Genomic DNA, 18,027 nt, shown 5'->3' with positions numbered 1-18,027 from the left:
CCTGGACCAATCGTTAGAATCAGCAATCAAAAACCAAGATGGAGGCAGCATGTCGAGCCAATGGCATATTGAACTCTCCTGTTTGCCAATGTGCCTCTCTTCTGTGCTATTGTGTGTCAAGAGTCAGAGACACTCCAGTATGTGTTAACTGTAAAATGGAGGGTATAATAGCTATATTTGTAACCAGTGAGGAGCAGAGTAGACAGACAATTTGCTGGAGATTAATTCCCTTCATTACAGTGTCTCTGAATAACAGAGAAAGTGGCTTGTCCTCCTGTGTGTTTGTGTGTGTGTGTGTGTGTGTGTGTGTGTGTGTGTGTGTGTGTGTGTGTGTGTGTGTGTGTGTGTGTGTGTGTGTGTGTGTGTGTGTGTGTGTGTGGTGTGTGTGTCAAGCAGATGACAGATCAGGTTTAAAATTGCTTTTGTTCCCTGGTTGAGGTTATTTCAGAAGAAACAGCCTCTGACTGAAGATACGTTGCTTCTATGAAGTGTGTGTGTGTTTGTCCTCCTGTTGAATAATCAGAGATATAAAAGCTATTAGAGTGTGTGCTGTCTGATGTGGCTGGATCACATTAGCATTAACCTAGCAGAAAACACTTAGACCTACACTAGCTAATGCAATTATAAGTCAGCCTGCCCAGCAGAGAGAAGTGTGTTTGTGTTGTTTGGAACGTGTCTTGTTACAGAACTCCTTCTGAGAGCATAGTACAGAACATTTACCTTGACCCATACACTTGATTGATTACAGTGTTCTCCTTTTGTATTCTACCTATTATTTAATGTTCTGTATGACATCACCCAAAGCTGCAACAACCTCCCAGTCAGTGAAGCTCTTGATGTGATTATATTCAGTCAGCTGAATGGGGTTCTCTTAATGAGAGCCGAATAGATTGATGTGAAACTGACACCCCTGACAGTAGGGCTGGGCAATGTTGGCCAACATATCATATCATGGTATTTTTTAAAAAATTGACAGTATGATGGTATTTGACGGTATTTTATGTTTTTGAATAATAAAAGTTATAAATTTGCTTTATGAGTAGTGCGTGACCCTAGGGTGGCAACACATACAGTACATTCTAAGTGATTTCAATGGGTCTTTCTCCATTCTGATTGTTTTATACTGTTCAATTCAACTTCAACCTAAAATAATTTTCAGCATTTTCATCAATTTCTGCATTTCCTGCACTAATTTGAGATCATTTCCACACTGCCACATAGCGTTGCACAATATAGGCAAACAATCTAAGCCTTATTTTTAACCAAATGTCGCAATTGCGATTTTAGTTGTGATTTAGAGCAAAACACATGGGTGAACTGTTGGAATCATGGAAATAGAACGATTATTCTAATTAAATAGTTTGAATATAATAGTGGGCACTTTGAATACAGTGTTGTTTGACATGACAACGAATGAAAATGCCAGGGATGAGTTAAGTGTTTCCTAGGGGACCCTATAATATTTGGCTACATTGAATGTTTTCTCTTAGCTACTTAATGTGGCTAACATATTCATGCTTCACGTATTCCTCTTTGATTTAGAAGATACTGTTGCACAAACAACATGCTGATTTAGTTCTACACCATCACTGGTATTATCAGGCTATATAGCTAATTACGTTTGCTCTGACTCAGGACATGTATTAGCTAGCTAGCTAGCTAACAAGATTTAGGCCCACTGTCACGGTTTCGGCCAAGGCTGCTCCTCCTCCTTGTTCGGGCAGGCTTCGGCGGTCGTCGTCCCCGGAGTACTAGCTATCACCGTTTGATGTTTTTGCTGTCTGTTGGTTTTGTCTGATTGTGTACACCTGTGTCCTGTTTAGTTGATTATGTCCTCTATAAGTGTTCCGTGTTGGTTTGTGTTTTGCACCTGTGGACGTCACGTATCGATTTGTTGTTTTGTTCGTGTATCATTTAATAAATAAGTATGTTCACCTTCCACGCTGCGCCTTGGTCCTCTATATACGACGATCGTGACACCCAACTTGCTAAGAAAATACAAACTAGCTGTTGCAGACTGAACGCAAGTGTCTCGTGGTCGAGGAACAACAAATGTGCTCCTTGAGTGACAGGGGGCGGGGCTAGGTCTGGTGGAAAGCGGCATGGAGAGAGAGAGATGACTCAAGTAGCGAAGTAAACTAAAAAATTGACGTTACACACGGCATATTCCAGAAGGTAAATAGCAGTATATCGTAAAATACGGTATATCGCCAAGCCCTACCTGGAAGGCATTGATTGACATTCACAATCCTATTTAAACAGCATGTAGTACAAGAGGAGCTACCCTCATTGCATTATTCCTCAATGTCAAGTGTAGTATCAATGTCAGGTGGAATATTGATAAATTAGGTTAGTATAATGTAACATCACAAAGGCCCATGTCTGAAAAGGTTCAACAAACTCAACAAAGCACTACTCCTGAGTTCCCTAGTCCCTCTCCCCCTCACCTCCGCTCTGCTCCTCTCCTCCTCTCCTCTCCTCTCCTCCTCTCTGTGCCCTAATCATGTATGCAGATAATGCAGTAATGACATGCCACATTAAGACAGTACTACCCAGATGGTTTCTGGGATAAACTACTACGGGGAACAGGGCGGTAGGGGAACAGTAGCTGGCAGATGGGAGCGTCACTGTCTTCTCAGCTCATTTAACATACTATCCTACCTCTCCTGCACTCACTGCTGGGCTAAACTCACTCCCCTGCATATAGTAAAGTGCTGCTTTCAGAGATTTTCACAATGACTCCCAAGGTTGCCATTCAATTAAATACTTCATTTATTATCCCCTCAGTTGCAATGAGGATTTAGAGGTTTGTTTTTCGAGGGGTTGGCTATGTCCATGATGTTGTGTTCAGCATGACTGCGTGTGATTGGACTCTCATTCACTATTGATAGTGTTTGAATAAGTAATGTGAACACAAAATACATCTATTGGAATAACACATCTTTTGGGGCTTTTGTCTTTGCCCCAAATAAGTCAGTATGCATTGGAATTAGCCAATGATAACACATGCTTACAAAAAATACAAAATAAAATACAATAATTGGCAATTGGCAACATGATAATATATACACATTTGTTTCCCCTTTGTTCTGTGTTTTTGTGTGCAAATATTCCATATGAATAAGAAATGTGTATAACCCATTATATGCTGTTAGTATGATGCATGGTCTCATACTGTAGTAAATGAATGGGAATATCAGACAATAGAGCCAGTCTGGAGTCTATTTCACTGGCAGATTACAGAGAATATCTGGACTCAGATGATGAAATCCACTGTTCTACTGGCCACACCTTATACACTAAACCCATCTCTACATAAAAATGTAATGCCATAGCTTTTCATTAAATCAAACAGTGTTAACTTTTCCATTTGAACACTGATGTAAAAGTTAAAGCAGAGGTATATAAAACAGACAAACCATTCAACAAATATACGAAGAGGCTATGGTAACAGTTGGAAGTTGAGTACAGTGTGTAGGTACGCACACACCAGTGGTGTAAAGTACTTAAGTAAAAATACTTTAAAGTACTACTTAAGTAGTTTTCTGGGGTATCTGTACATTACTTTAGTATTTATATTTTTGACAACTTTTACTTTTACTTCACTACATTCCTAAAGAAATTTACTTTTTACTCCATACATTTCCCTGACACCCAAAAGTACTCGTTACAATTTGAATGCTTAGCAGGACAGGAAAATGGTCCAATTCACACATTTATCAAGACAACATCCCTGGTCATCCCTACTGCCTCTGATCTGGCAGATTCACTAAACACAAATGCTTCATTTGTAAATTATGTCTGAGTGTTGTAGCGTGCCCCTGGCTATCCATATATTTTAAAAAAACACGAAAATCATCTGGTTTGCTTAATATAAGGAATGTGAAATTATTTATACTTTTACTTTGATACTTAAAGTATATTTAAAACCAAATACTTTTAGACTTTTACTCAAGTAGTATTTTACTGGGTGACTTTCACTTTTACTTGTGTCATTTTCTATTAAGGTACAGTAGCTTTACTTTTACTCAAGTATGACAATTGGGCACTTTTTCCACCACTGGCACGCACACACACACACGCACTCACACACACACACACACACACACACACACACACACACACACACACACACACACACACACACACACACACAGGCCAGGGTTGGCAGTCAATTCAGGAAGTAAATTTAACCCCTTACACTTATGGAAATTGGCCTATGTGGATAGGGCCAAATTGAAATGTTTCTAACAGAAGAACTATAAAAAAGAACATATGCATGATCATGGTAGCAATTGAAAGATAACATTTTGGAGATTATGTGAGGTCACAACAGTTCAGCTGAAAATACTCTGGATACATTCAATTACAGAATAAGAATAATCATTGACATTTTGGAGTAGGTCCAAGATAAGAAAAAACGATTACAAGGGTTTGAGTGAGAGGTCTAACTGGTGTCTCCAAGTGGCCACACACCTCTCCAAACTGTGCACAGTTCCTAAGTCATTTCCATGCAGTTTTATGACTCAGGGAAAGCGCCTTCAATTATAATGTGCTGTTTTGAGCTCTCCTAGCTTTGCCATTGAGGAACTTCAAATATGGAAATGTGAAGTGCACATTTGGAGTCGGGTGTGTGGTTTGCTTGTATGACATCAAAGCAGTATTTATTATAATCCACAATGTCTCATCTTTCAGAACACATCAACTCCTCTCGATTTACAGCATTTCACTCACTCAGACAAATGTGCAAAAGTTGCCCAATTAGCGGGAAGGATGGGGGCATCTTCTTGTCACGCGCAGTGCTCAAGTTTATAACGGCTGTCAGTCAAAGCCCATTCAGCGCTGTGAAGCGGAGAGCCTGAGCTCTAACGTCATGTATAGCATGTTACTGTACAGCCACTGCATTCCAATTTAAGCACTTCAATGACAAAATCTGCCATTTTCAACCCACATAAGGATGACACCTACACACACACACACACACACACACACACACACTGCAATTAGTACACAGCACAACTAATGATTCATTATGTTCCTAACACCCCGGTCCACGGTTACTACCCTTTCCCAGGGTCGTTGTCTACTAATTACTGCAGTCCATTGCCAATGAGTGAATGCATTGTGAATCTGTTTCTTGATGGGAATATCTATACCCTCATAAGAAGAGGTTGTCTCTTTCTATCTGTTCATGGTTAGTGTCTAAAATCCCTCTCTCCTAATTCCTCTCACCATCCTAGAATTATGTATCATTCGTCCGCTGTGCGGTGGAAGTCCCTGGAGGGGTGAGGAGGTGGGGTGAGACTATTGATATTCTGGGGAGCGGGCAGCTGGCTGCTGTTGACTTTCCAGCAAGGCAGCTTAAACTCTGTATCCCCTCACCTCTCCCGACTCTGCTTCATCCCACTCTCACTGCTGACCCTGTTCTCTTCTCTCTTTCTCTCTACCTGACTTTCTTTATTTTCATTCCTCTGCCGTTGGAGACCATTCTCTCTCTCTGTCTGGTTCTCTCTCTCACCACCTCTCTTTCTCTTTCTCTATATGTCACTTTCCCCTTTCTCTCTCTCTCTCTCTCTCTCTCTCTCTCTCTCTCTCTCTCTCTCTCTCTCTCTCTCTCTCTCTCTCTCTCTCTGTCTCTCGCTCTCTTTCTCTATGTATCTCTCTGTCTTTCTCTCTCTCTGTTTCTCACTCTTTCTTTTTTTCTCTATGTATCTCTCTGTCTTTTTCACTCTCATTCTCACTCTAACTTCCTATTCTTATCTTTCTCTTGTTCTCTCTCTCTCTCTCTCTCTCTCTCTCTCTCTCTCTCTCTCTCTCTCTCTCTCTCTCTCTCTCTCTCTCTCTCTCTCTCTCTCTCTCTCTCTCTCTCTCTCTCTCTCTCTCTCTCTCTCTCTCTCTCTCTCTCTCTCTCTCTCTCTCTCCCTCTCTCTCTCTCCCTCTCTCTCCTAATAACTCTAGTGATGCCTTTAGCATTTTAAGCCAGATGGGCAGATAGCTTCAACTAACTTACATGTCTGTCATGTGGCCAAATGTCTTGCTAGTACAGTGACAATGTTGGGCTAGTGAGTGTGACTACAGTCTAGGGCTAGACATGGAATAGAGTTTAATAGAGCAAGCCTTTTCTAGTGTGTTTATGAATTTGAAAAGCATGCATAAGCACTCAACTTAGTCCAGCTCTCAGCTAAACTCCAATCAAATGTTTGCCCTTGTACTTTACCTTCTACCATATAATATGCTAATTTGACAGAATTCTCTGTTTTCCTGTAGTCGACAATAAGAGTTATTTTTAAGCAGTGTTTTGATGTTTAGTTTGCAGAAAGAGAGGAGTGAATAAATGAGTAACCTTTTGATTGCCTAGCCCACTTAATGAGGCAGAGTGTGTTTTGATGAGTGTGTTTTGATATACATGAGTAAACACACATTTCCCATGCCTATTTCCAGCGCTGTGCGTTGTTTCGTGTATCGCCTGCCTGCCGAGTTGAGGAATGCTAAACTGTTGACCCGGTGACTCCAGATGCCAGACAGGGCTGATCCCTGATTGGACTCCACGGTTTTCGCTCTGCCTAATTGGCCGAGACCCTGCTAGTGCTGCTGAGAAGAGAGAGATTGGAATGAAAGATTAGAATGTTGGAATGGAGGATCAGCGATTGCACAGATTCAGAATTCATTGTTGGTTGATTGATGCAAAGTGAACAAAAAATAACCACAGGATCTGAAAGAGCCATACACATTGATGTTGTTTTCAGGTGCTGTGTCAGAGAAAGAAAAGGAAATATGAGGACATTTATTCACATTTTATTTTGTCTTAATGCTTATTTTCTCACCTATTTCCCATTGTTAGCATTTGAATGTAACTGTGTAATCAAAATTGGTGGTTGAAGTCAGAATATGATATATTTATAAATGGAATAGACATTTTATCATTATTGTTATTTCTATTGTTTATTTATTGACCTCCTCTCAAGCCTTCGAATGAACCAATCACTATTTGTTATTGATGTGAGAGATCAGATGGCCGTTGTGATGGCAGTTATATATTTGATCACTGGTCAATAGTCTAAGCTGAGGAAATGATGGGATGGGAGTTCTGGGTTGATTGGCTAGTATTGACGTTGCGAGTGAGGTTGAGGGTGTGTGTGCGTGTGCGTGTGCATGCAAGCGTTATAGAGTTAATGGTGTGGTGTAAATGAGTTTTGGGAGTTCATTTACCAGTGCTGGTGTTGTGTTAAGGCTGAATGAAGACATTAACACCTCCTACTGATGGATAGCTGTTATGACACTGAAAGCCTTTCTCTGTTACGTATGAGTCCAACCAATGCTATGAATCAGCCAGAGAGATGGAGAAGAAGAGAGAAGTAGATACAAGAATGGACAAATAGCAGGATGTAAAATAAAAACATTAGAAGGAAATATTGCTATTGAGACAATAGGTGAAACATAGTGGGTGACTTGGAAATCCATTGGAAACACATTATATACATTGTTTGAATGATGAATAATTAGCCTACTCTAATAGTTAAATTTCTCATGAATCTAATGAATTTATGATTCATGAATTGAATGATCAAATCATTAATGAATATTACATCTAATGATGAATGATTAATGGTGGATCTCCTCTCTGTCTATCAGTTGTTCCTGTACCAGTTGTTGAGAGGTCTGTCCTACATCCACCAGAGGTATATCCTGCACCGCGACCTCAAGCCTCAGAACCTGCTCATCTCTGACACTGGAGAACTCAAACTGGCCGACTTCGGTAGGTGGCTTTGCTTTGTGTCTGACTAGCACTCTTTTGTCTTTCCGTGCTTCTCTCTCTCTCTCTCTCTCTCTCTCTCTCTCTCTCTCTCATCTCTCTCTCTCTTCTCAGTCTCTTTGTCTCTCTCTCTCTCTCTCTCTCTCTCTCTCTCTCTCTCTCTCTCTCTCTATGTCTCTTCTTTCTTTCTCTCTCTCGCTCTCTCTCTGTCGCTAGTGTGTGTGTGTGTGTGTGTGTGTGTTAGACATCTCCTGAAGTGGTAGCACCATATGGCCAGTCTCCTTTCATGGTGCCCAGCTCTGTAAATACTACACACACGGTTTGACTGGTTTCCAGAGGGCATCGGCTCAGACTGGCACCACAGACCAGACAAAGACTGCCTCACTCACAGGAAATCATCCCTCTATCTCTCCATCCCGCCATCCACCCCTCCATCCACCCTTCCATCCACCCCTCCATCTATCCCTCCATCCATCCCTCTAGCCGCACAGGCAAGGGTGACACCTTCATCAATAATGTAAACCCCTCCTCATTATAGAGTAGACATATTACTGGAAGGCAATGAGAAAATAATGGACCACATGCTAAATGAGAAAGAATGGAAATCCCATGGAATAACTGCTGTGGATACACACACACATAGACACGGTTAGCCCTAGCCTAGGGGATCTCACTTAGATGCTGAGTAGAGGCTGGAGGCAGCGAGGTGTGTGTGTGTGGGTGTTTCAGTAGGAAGTTCCTGAGGCCCTAGCCTCTACAGCAGGAATACTAAGGCCCTGACAGCTGAGGACCAGGGGCTGAACAGGAACAGGGGGATTATCAGAGGCTGGCTGTCAGCCTCAGTGGCATGGGTTCAGTGTCCCTGCTGGTTGATTTGTTTCTGGATCTGATCCAGAATCAGCCTCAGCTCTTTGTGTGTTTCTCTGTCCTAACGAGTAGCACAAACAAAGACAAACAAGTGAGGGTTATGAAAAGCTTAGATGGTTCGACTGAAGGACAGAACAAACTAAAGCCAACAAACTGAAGTAGTGTGTGTTTGTGTGTGTGTGTTTTTACGAATGTGCCAAGGTGACGGTAATCACCTATCTCACATAAACACACACACACACAGAGCGAATGGGAGAGAGGGGATCTGGACCATGATATCTGCTGATGTGTCATTCTGGCGATGGTGTCTTGGAGCATATGGCTGTATTTTAGCCTCTCAACACACACACACACACACACACACACACACAAACACACACTGTACTTCACTACACACAACCTCACTGGTGTCACTAGGACACTTAACTCTCACAAGGGTCACAGGCACACACACATGCACGGCTTGAACTGTCACAAGTGTGTGTTACTGTGCAGTGTGTGTCAAGTGTGTATTGGTTTATAGCATGTGTGTCAAGTGTATGCAATAGACATTTGTGTTTTCAAGCTTGACTATCATCAAAGAAGAGAGTTGTAAATACGACATGAATTGCAAATGTGTGTGTGCTTATCTGTATGTGTGTGCTCTCGTACATAAGTGTGTGTCTGTGTGTGTGTGTGTGTGTGTGTGTGTCTACACTCTCTCAACGGGGTGTGTCTCGTGTGGCGTGGATCACTCCCAGTCATTCAGCTGTGGATATCTCAGTGTATATACTATGAGAGTCGTCTCTCTCCTCTCTCCTCAGAGCGGTGTCTCTCTCCTCTCTCCTCAGAGCGGTGTCTCTCTCCTCTCTCCTCAGAGCGGTGTCTCTCTCCTCTCTCCTCAGAGCGGTGTCTCTCTCCTCTCTCCTCAGAGCGGTGTCTCTCTCCTCTCTCCTCAGAGCGGTGTCTCTCTCCTCAGAGCAGTGTCTCTCTCCTCTCTCCTCAGAGCGGTGTCTCTCTCCTCTCTCCTCAGAGCGGTGTCTCTCTCCTCTCTCCTCAGAGCGGTGTCTCTCTCCTCAGAGCGGTGTCTCTCTCTTCAGAGCGGTGTCTCTCTCCTCAGAGCGGTGTCTCTCTCCTCTCTCCTCAGAGCGGTGTCTCTCTCCTCTCTCCTCAGAGCGGTGTCTCTCTCCTCAGAGCGGTGTCTCTCTCTTCAGAGCGGTGTCTCTCTCCTCAGAGCGGTGTCTCTCTCCTCAGAGCGGTGTCTCTCTCCTCTCTCCTCAGAGCAGTGTCTCTCTCCTCTCTCCTCAGAGCGGTGTCTCTCTCCTCTCTCCTCAGAGCGGTGTCTCTCTCCTCTCTCCTCAGAGTGGTGTCTCTCTCCTCAGAGCGGTGTCTCTCTCCTCTCTCCTCAGAGCGGTGTCTCTCTCCTCAGAGCAGTGTCTCTCTCCTCTCTCCTCAGAGCGGTGTCTCTCTCCTCAGAGCGGTGTCTCTCTCCTCTCTCCTCAGAGCGGTGTCTCTCTCCTCTCTCCTCAGAGCGGTGTCTCTCTCCTCTCTCCTCAGAGCGGTGTCTCTCTCCTCTCTCCTCAGAGCGGTGTCTCTCTCCTCTCTCCTCAGAGCGGTGTCTCTCTCCTCTCTCCGCAGAGCGGTGTCTCTCTCTCCTCTCTTATCCTGCTCCAGTCAATGGGCCCGGGGCCAACTCCATCTCTGCTAATTGTATCCATTGTATGGCAGCAGAAAGGGAAAGTCAGGCTCTCCTCTCTCTCTCTGATTGTCTTTGTTCTCTGCCCTGCTGTGTATAGGAGCCTCACAAAGACCATTTCCTCCACAATCACACTTCATTATGTCTGGCTGTATGGAGGCCTCACCTTGAAACAGACACAGGCTACTGTGGGAGGTATTATAAGACTATCACCATGTTCTGTGCTGAGCTGGTAGTGAAACAGCACAAACAAATGTCCCCTAGGTACCCTGAAAACAATGCTGCAAACCACAATCATCTTGCAAATACCTATCCGGCCATTGGTTTAGCAATCAACCAATAGATACAGTACATTGCAGTGATGATGTCACTTGTTCTATACAGTATCCACAAATATACACTGCTCAAAAAAATAAAGGGAACACTTAAACAACACAATGTAACTCCAAGTCAATCACACTTCTGTGAAATCAAACTGTCCACTTAGGAAGCAACACTGATTAACAATACATGTCACATGCTGTTGTGCAAATGGAATAGACAACAGGTGGAAATTATAGGCAATTAGCAAGACACCCCCAATAAAGGACTGGTTCTGCAGGTGGTGACCACAGACCACTTCTCAGTTCCTATGCTTCCTGGCTGATGTTTTGGTCACCTTTGAATGCTGGCAGTGCTTTTACTCTAGTGGTAGCATGAAACAGAGTCTACAACCCACACAAGTGGCTCAGGTAGTGCAGCTCATCCAGGATGGCACATCAATGCGAGCTGTGGCAAGAAGGTTTGCTGTGTCTGTCAGCGTAGTGTCCAGAGCATGGAGGCGCTACCAGGAGACAGGCCAGTACATCAGGAGACGTGGAGGAGGCCGTAGGAGGCAAACAACCCAGCAGCAGGACCGCTACCTCCGCCTTTGTGCAAGGAGGAGCAGGAGGAGCACTGCCAGAGCCCTGCAAAAGGACCTCCAGCAGGCCACAAATGTGCATGTGTCTGCTCAAACGGTCAGAAACAGACTCCATGAGGGTGGTATGAGGGCCCGACGTCCACAGGTGGGGGTTGTGCTTACAGCCCAACACCGTGCAGGACGTTTGGCATTTGCCAGAGAACACCAAGATTGGCAAATTCGCCACTGGCGCCCTGTGCTCTTCACAGATGAAAGCAGGTTCACACTGAGCACGTGACAGACGTGACAGAGTCTGGAGACGCCGTGGAGAACGTTCTGCTGCCTGCAACATCCTCCAGCATGACCGGTTTGGCGGTGGGTCAGTCATGGTGTGGGGTGGCATTTCTTTGGGGGGCCGCACAGCCCTCCATGTGCTCGCCAGAGGTAGCCTGACTGGAGGCCACACACACTACTGAGCCTCATTTTGACTTTTTTTAAGTACATTACATCAAAGTTGGATCAGCCTGTAGTGTGGTTTTCCACTTTAATTTTGAGTGTGACTCCAAATCCAGACCTCCATGGGTTGATAAATTTGATTTCCATTGATAATTTTTGTGTGATTTTGTTGTCAGCACATTCAACTATGTAAAGAAAAAGTATTTAATAAGATTATTTCATTCAGTCAGATCTAGGATGTGTTATTTTAGTGTTCCCTTTATTTTTTTGAGCAGTGTATGTTCGTTTTGAAGACGTTGCATTATCTCCCTCCCTCCCTTGTGTGTATGTGCGTGTGTGTGTATGTGTGTGTGCTGGAGGGCACTGTTTAGTTTCTCTCCTAGGGATTCGAGTCACTCAGAGTGTTGGGATTGATGTGTGTGTGTGTGTGTGCGTGAGTTGTAGTGATAATGTTTAAAGACAGCTGGTGAGGATAATGATCTGTGGAGAGTGCAGCAATGTGACAATGGAGATGCAGGAATCTGGTTGGAACGTCGGAGGAATCCGCATGGAGCGCCAGGACTTCCCCTGTGTGCTGTTACCTACACCCAGACACATAGGCCCTACAGGGAGGGGAGGGTGTGTGTGGGTGTTTGTGTGTGTGTCTCTGTCTTTCTGTCTGTCTGGCTGTCTGTGCATGAATGCAGGTAATGACCTGACTAGGATTTGTGCTGTTTGCTGCCTATCTCATTAGGGATCACTTAGTGTGGTGAAACGGGCTGTGATAGACAGACAGAGAGGCAAGCTGTGATAGACAGACAGAGGCAGCCTGTGATAGACAGACAGAGAGGCAGGTTGTGATAGACAGACAGAGAGGTAGGCTGTGATAGACAGACAGAGAGGCAGGTTGTGATAGACAGACAGAGAGGTAGGCTGTGATAGACAGACAGAGAGGCAAGCTGTGATAGAAAGACAGAGAGGCAGGCTGTGATAGACAGACAGAGAGGTAGGCTGTGATAGACAGACAGAGAGGCAAGCTGTGATAGACAGACAGAGAGGCAGGTTGTGATAGACAGACAGAGAGGTAGGCTGTGATAGACAGACAGAGAGGCAAGCTGTGATAGAAAGACAGAGAGGCAGGCTGTGATAGACAGACAGAGAGGCAGGCTGTGATAGACAGACAGAGAGGCAGGTTGTGATAGACAAAGAGACAGGTTGTGATAGACAGACAGAGAGGCAGCCTGTGATAGACAGACAGAGAGGCAGGCTGTGATAGACAGACAGAGAGACAGCCTGTGATAGACAGACAGAGAGGCAGGCTGTGATAGACAGACAGAGAGGCAAGCTGTGATAGAAAGACAGAGAGGCAGGCTGTGATAGACAGACAGAGAGGCAGGCTGTGATAGACAGACAGAGAGGCAGGCTGTGATAGACAGACAGAGAGGCAGGTTGTGATAGACAGACAGAGAGACAGGTTGTGATAGACAGACAGAGAGGCAGGTTGTGATAGACAGACAGAGAGACAGGTTGTGATAGACAGACAGAGAGGCAGCCTGTGATAGACAGACAGAGAGGCAGGCTGTGATAGACAGACAGAGAGGCAGGCTGTGATAGACAGACAGAGAGGCAGGTTGTGATAAACAGACAGAGAGACAGGTTGTGATAGACAGACAGAGAGGCAGCCTGTGATAGACAGACAGAGAGGCAGGCTGTGATAGACAGACAGAGAGGCAGGTTGTGATAGAAAGACAGAGAGGCAGGCTGTGATAGACAGACAGAGAGGCAGACTGTGATAGACAGACAGAGAGGCAGGCTGTGATAGACAGACAGAGAGGCAGGCTGTGATAGACAGACAGAGAGGCAGGTGGCAGGTGATCCACCACAGACCTGTAGGTATTACTACTGGATATGAGAGGAGAAGTGGGGAGAATCACAGGACGTTGGACAGCCCATGTCTGGATGGATGAATGAATTCACCATGCGAGCCAACTGTCTTTCAGGGGATTTTCTTAGCAGAGGAAAGAGAACCGTTTTCTGATCCTCAATACTAGTTTTGCTTGTTTGAGTGTGTCTGTATGTCATTTACTGTAGCACATATGTGTCCAGAATGGTTATTTCTGCCATGACTGCTGCAACATATCATCATCATCTGTACTGCTGCAACATATCATAATCATCTGTATGCAGATGTGATGTGATGATGTGATTTTGGGGATTAAGTGGTTGGATAAGTAATGCTTGAAAATGCAGCTTTCCTTTCAAATGGGAGATACTTCCAGATGATAGCAGAGTGTCAGTAATCAGAATATTGATTGATGATGTGTAGTGTGTGTCTTATTGGTGTTGGACAGAGCAGTTCTGTGGTCTTCCTCTTCCCTCGCGTGTCCTGGGGGCAGTGTGTGTGTGTGTGTGTGTGTGTGTGTGTGTGTGTGTGTGTGTGTGTGTGTGTGTGTGTGTGTGTGTGTGTGTGTATGTGTGTGCGTACGTGTGTGTGTGTGGGGGAACCTAAATGTTAATGTCCTGATCCCAGACCATGAAGAAGCAATAGCAGTATGCATACCACACCATGTAGACACACACACACACACAAGCACGCACACACACACGTCACACATTACCCAGATTCTATCAGACCAGCCATAAATTACCTGCCAAGCGCACACAATCCGTTATTGCCACCAGAAACCTGTGCAAGTATGCTAAATTACTTCCAAAGCATTATAGCATATTTTAAAGCCATTTTATTCCTCGTTTTGTTATATATATATTTGAGATATGAGCAGGGGGTATTATTACATATTACACGATCAGACATTCATCATCATATATTAGACTGGGTTGATGCAGGAGAGGAGTGACACATTATTTAATTTACCCTGTTTTGTATTCTTGCTACACATTTCATGACGGAAACAAATTGTGCATTTGCAGCATCTGCAAGATTGATTTTCAGTGTTTTTTGTAATGATGAATGCTTGGTATAACTTGTTTCTTTCTCCCTGTGGATTTATCGTAGCTTTAGACACAGCAGCCGAGGAGTTGGGGAGGAGGAGGAGGAGGAGGAGGAGGAGGAAGAGGAGGAGGAAGAGAAGGAGGAGGCTACACAGAGCTATCTGAAAGCCATATGACTTCAGAGTAAACTTCAAAAGAAGGCTTGGGTTGTTTGTCCCAGGGGGGATATGGAGTCTATTTCAGTCTCCTCTCTGGCTGTATTCTTCTTCATCCCCCACTTCTCTTCCTCCTCCTCTCCTGCCTTCTGTTCTCTGACCCCTGGTGTTGCCATGGGGACACAGTGTGATGTATAATTCACTACTGACCTTCACACCCAGGGCTACCTGTGTGTGTGTGTGTGTGTGTGTGTGTGTGTGTGTGTGTGTGTGTGTGTGTGTGTGTGTGTGTGTGTGTGTGTGTGTGTGTGTGTGTGTGTGTGTGTGTGCTTGCCTGCATATACGTACGTGGGTGTGTGACCTTCATCCCGGGGCGACCTGGAATGGAAGGCCAGCCAGGAGCCACAGCGGTTGTATAGAGTGAAACTGTTGTCTCAATGCCAGTGTTTGAAGGTATGAAGGTGTTTGTGTGCATGTGTGTGAAGCCTGGGGGTCAGGCCTTTTGAAATGGAGCCACTCGCTGCAGTAGGTCTCTCAGGTATTCTCAGATGTAGAATGTCAGGGCCACCGGGCGCTCACCATTTTGTAGAAAGAGCAATGTATCCATCCGCCTGTTTCATGCTGTTACCGTGGTGACTACACTGGAGGAGGAGAGGAGGAGAGGGAATTCAATCATCTAGGTCCTGGAGTGCAAATACAGTACACACTCCCACTATTTCCTATCACTCCCTCCCTCTCTCCCTCCATCCCTCTCCTCCGTCTACCTTCCCTCCCTGCCTTTCTCTCTCCATCTCTTTATCATACAGATCAGTCTACAGCCAGACAACCCATATACTGTAACTACTCCATCAGTCTATTACTCTGGCCTTTTTATGATGATTAGACCTGTTCTCCCTGCTCATGCCCTGCGTTAACCTCCCAGTCCCCCCTACACACACACACACACACACAAACACTCACTCACACACACACAAACAGCCGCGAGCTGCCCAGTGACACAAGCCTACCAGACGAGCTAAACCACTTCTATGCTCGCTTCGAGGCAAGCAACACTGAAGCATGCATGAGAGCACCAGCTGTTCCGGATGACTATGTGATCACGCTCTCCGTAGCCGATGTGAGTAAGACTTTTAAGCAGGTCAACATTCACAAGGCCGCAGGGCCAGACGGATTACCAGGACGTGTACTCCGAGCATGTGCTGACCAACTGGCAAGTGTCTTCACTGACATTTTCAACATGTCCCTTACTGAGTCTGTAATACCAACATGTTTCAAGCAGACCACCATAGTCCCCGTGCCGAAGGACTCTAAGATAACCTGCCTAAATGACTACCGACCCGTAGCACTGACGTCTGTAGCCATGCAGTGCTTTGAAAGGCTGGTCATGGCTCACATCAACACCATTATCCCAGAAACCCTAGACCCACTCCAATTTGCATACCGCCCCAACAGATCCACAGATGATGCAATCTCTATTGCACTCCACACTGCCCTTTCCCACCTGGACAAGAGGAACACCTACGTGAGAATGCTATTCATTGACTACAGCTCAGCATTCAACACCATAGTGCCCTCTAAGCTCATCACTAAGCTAAGGATCCTGGGACTAAACACCTCCCTCTGCAACTGGATCCTGGACTTCCTGACGGGCCGCCCCCAGGTGGTAAGGGTAGGTAACAACACATCTGCCACACTGATCCTCAACACAGGGGCCCCTCAGGGGTGCGTGCTCAGTCCCCTCCTGTACTCCCTGTTCACCCATGACTGCATGGCCAGGCACGACTCCAACACCATCATTACGTTTTCCAACGACACAACAGTGGTAGGCCTGATCACCGACAACGATGAGACAGCCTATAGGGAGGAGGTCAGAGACCTGGCCGTGTGGTGCCAGGACAACAACCTTTCCCTTAACGTGACCAAGACAAAGGAGATGATTGTGGACTACAGGAAAAAAAAGAGGACTGAGCACGCCCCCATTCTCATCGACGGGGCTGTAGTGGAACAGGTTGAGAGCTTCAAGTTCCTTGGTGTCCACATCACCAACGAACTATCATGGTCCAAACACACCAAGACAGTCGTGAAGAGGGCACGACAAAGCCTATTCCCCCTCAGGAGACTGAAAAGATTTGCCATGGGTCCTCAGATCCTCAAAAAATTCTACAGCTGCACCATCGAGAGCATCCTGACTGGTTGCATCAACGCCTGGTATGGCAACTGCTTGGCCTCCGACCGCAAGGCACTACAGAGGGTAGTGCGTATGGCCCAGTACATCACTGGGGCCAAGCTTCCTGCCATCCAGGACCTCTATACCAGGCGGTATCAGAGGAAGGCCCTCAAAATTGTCAAAGACTCCAGCCACCCTAGTCATAGACTGTTCTCTCTGCTACCGCATGGCAAGTGGTACCGGAGTGCCAAGTCTAGGTCCAAAAGACTTCTCAACAGCTTCTACCCCCAAGCCATAAGACTCCTGAACAGCTAATCATGGCTACCCTGACTATTTGCACTGCCCCCCCACCCCATCCTTTTACGCTGCTGCTACTCTGTTAATTATTTATGCATAGTCACTTTAACTCTACCCACATGTACATATTACTTCAACTACCTCAACTAGCCGGTGCCCCCGCACATTGACTCTGCACCGGTACCCCCCTGTATATATAGCCTCCCTACTGTTATTTTATTTTACTTCTGCTCTTTTTTTCTCAACACTTTTTTTGTTGTTGTTTTATTTTTGTTAAAAAGAAATGCACTGTTGGTTAAGGGCTGGAAGTAAGCATTTCACTGTAATGTCTGCACCTGTTGTATTCGGCGCATGTGGCCAATAAAATTTGATTTAATTTGATTTGACAAACACACACACTTCACACCACCCGCAATGTAAATTATAGGCTTTCAGTGTGTCTAGGAAATTGGTCTCTCCTCTCTGTGGCACAGCCTATTGTTTACAGGTCAGATTAGTCTGTAAATTACAGTGTTAGACTGTGAGGAAGCCTGGCTTAACCTCCATCTCTCCTGGAAGCCTGGGTCTGTTCTGGCATAGGGACATGTTAACTACCCCCTGCCCTGCCATCACCCCCCCCCACGACACACACACACACACACACACATACACACACACATGCACACAACACCACGCGGGGGCTGGCACCAGGGGCAGGAAGTCTTGGCTGTTTAAGCTAAATGCTTTAATGAACCAGTCTCACCACCTGGGAGGACAGCTAGCTAAATGCCACCAGACTCATTAAAACTATCTGGCTCTGCACTGCCAGCACACACATAGTTCACACACATAATACTGTACCGTCAG

At 45.4% G+C, this 18,027-nt stretch overlaps 1 protein-coding gene across 4 annotated transcripts in view; it reads left to right on the top strand.

Annotated features, from left to right (window-relative positions):
* LOC121543024 (cyclin-dependent kinase 14-like) overlaps positions 1 to 18,027 on the top strand; it is a 164,646-nt gene that overhangs the window by 58,721 nt on the left and 87,898 nt on the right. For all 4 annotated transcript variants that reach the window (XM_041852696.2, XM_041852697.2, XM_041852699.2 and 1 more), the window contains one exon: positions 7,633 to 7,756. In XM_041852696.2, coding sequence (XP_041708630.1) covers positions 7,633 to 7,756 — 124 coding nt within the window. The remainder of the gene's footprint in view (positions 1 to 7,632; positions 7,757 to 18,027) is intronic.

This window comes from Coregonus clupeaformis, chromosome 28, assembly GCF_020615455.1.
Source record: "Coregonus clupeaformis isolate EN_2021a chromosome 28, ASM2061545v1, whole genome shotgun sequence".
Classification (NCBI taxonomy): domain Eukaryota; kingdom Metazoa; phylum Chordata; class Actinopteri; order Salmoniformes; family Salmonidae; genus Coregonus; species Coregonus clupeaformis.
This window is presented reverse-complemented; position numbering and strand designations above follow the sequence as displayed.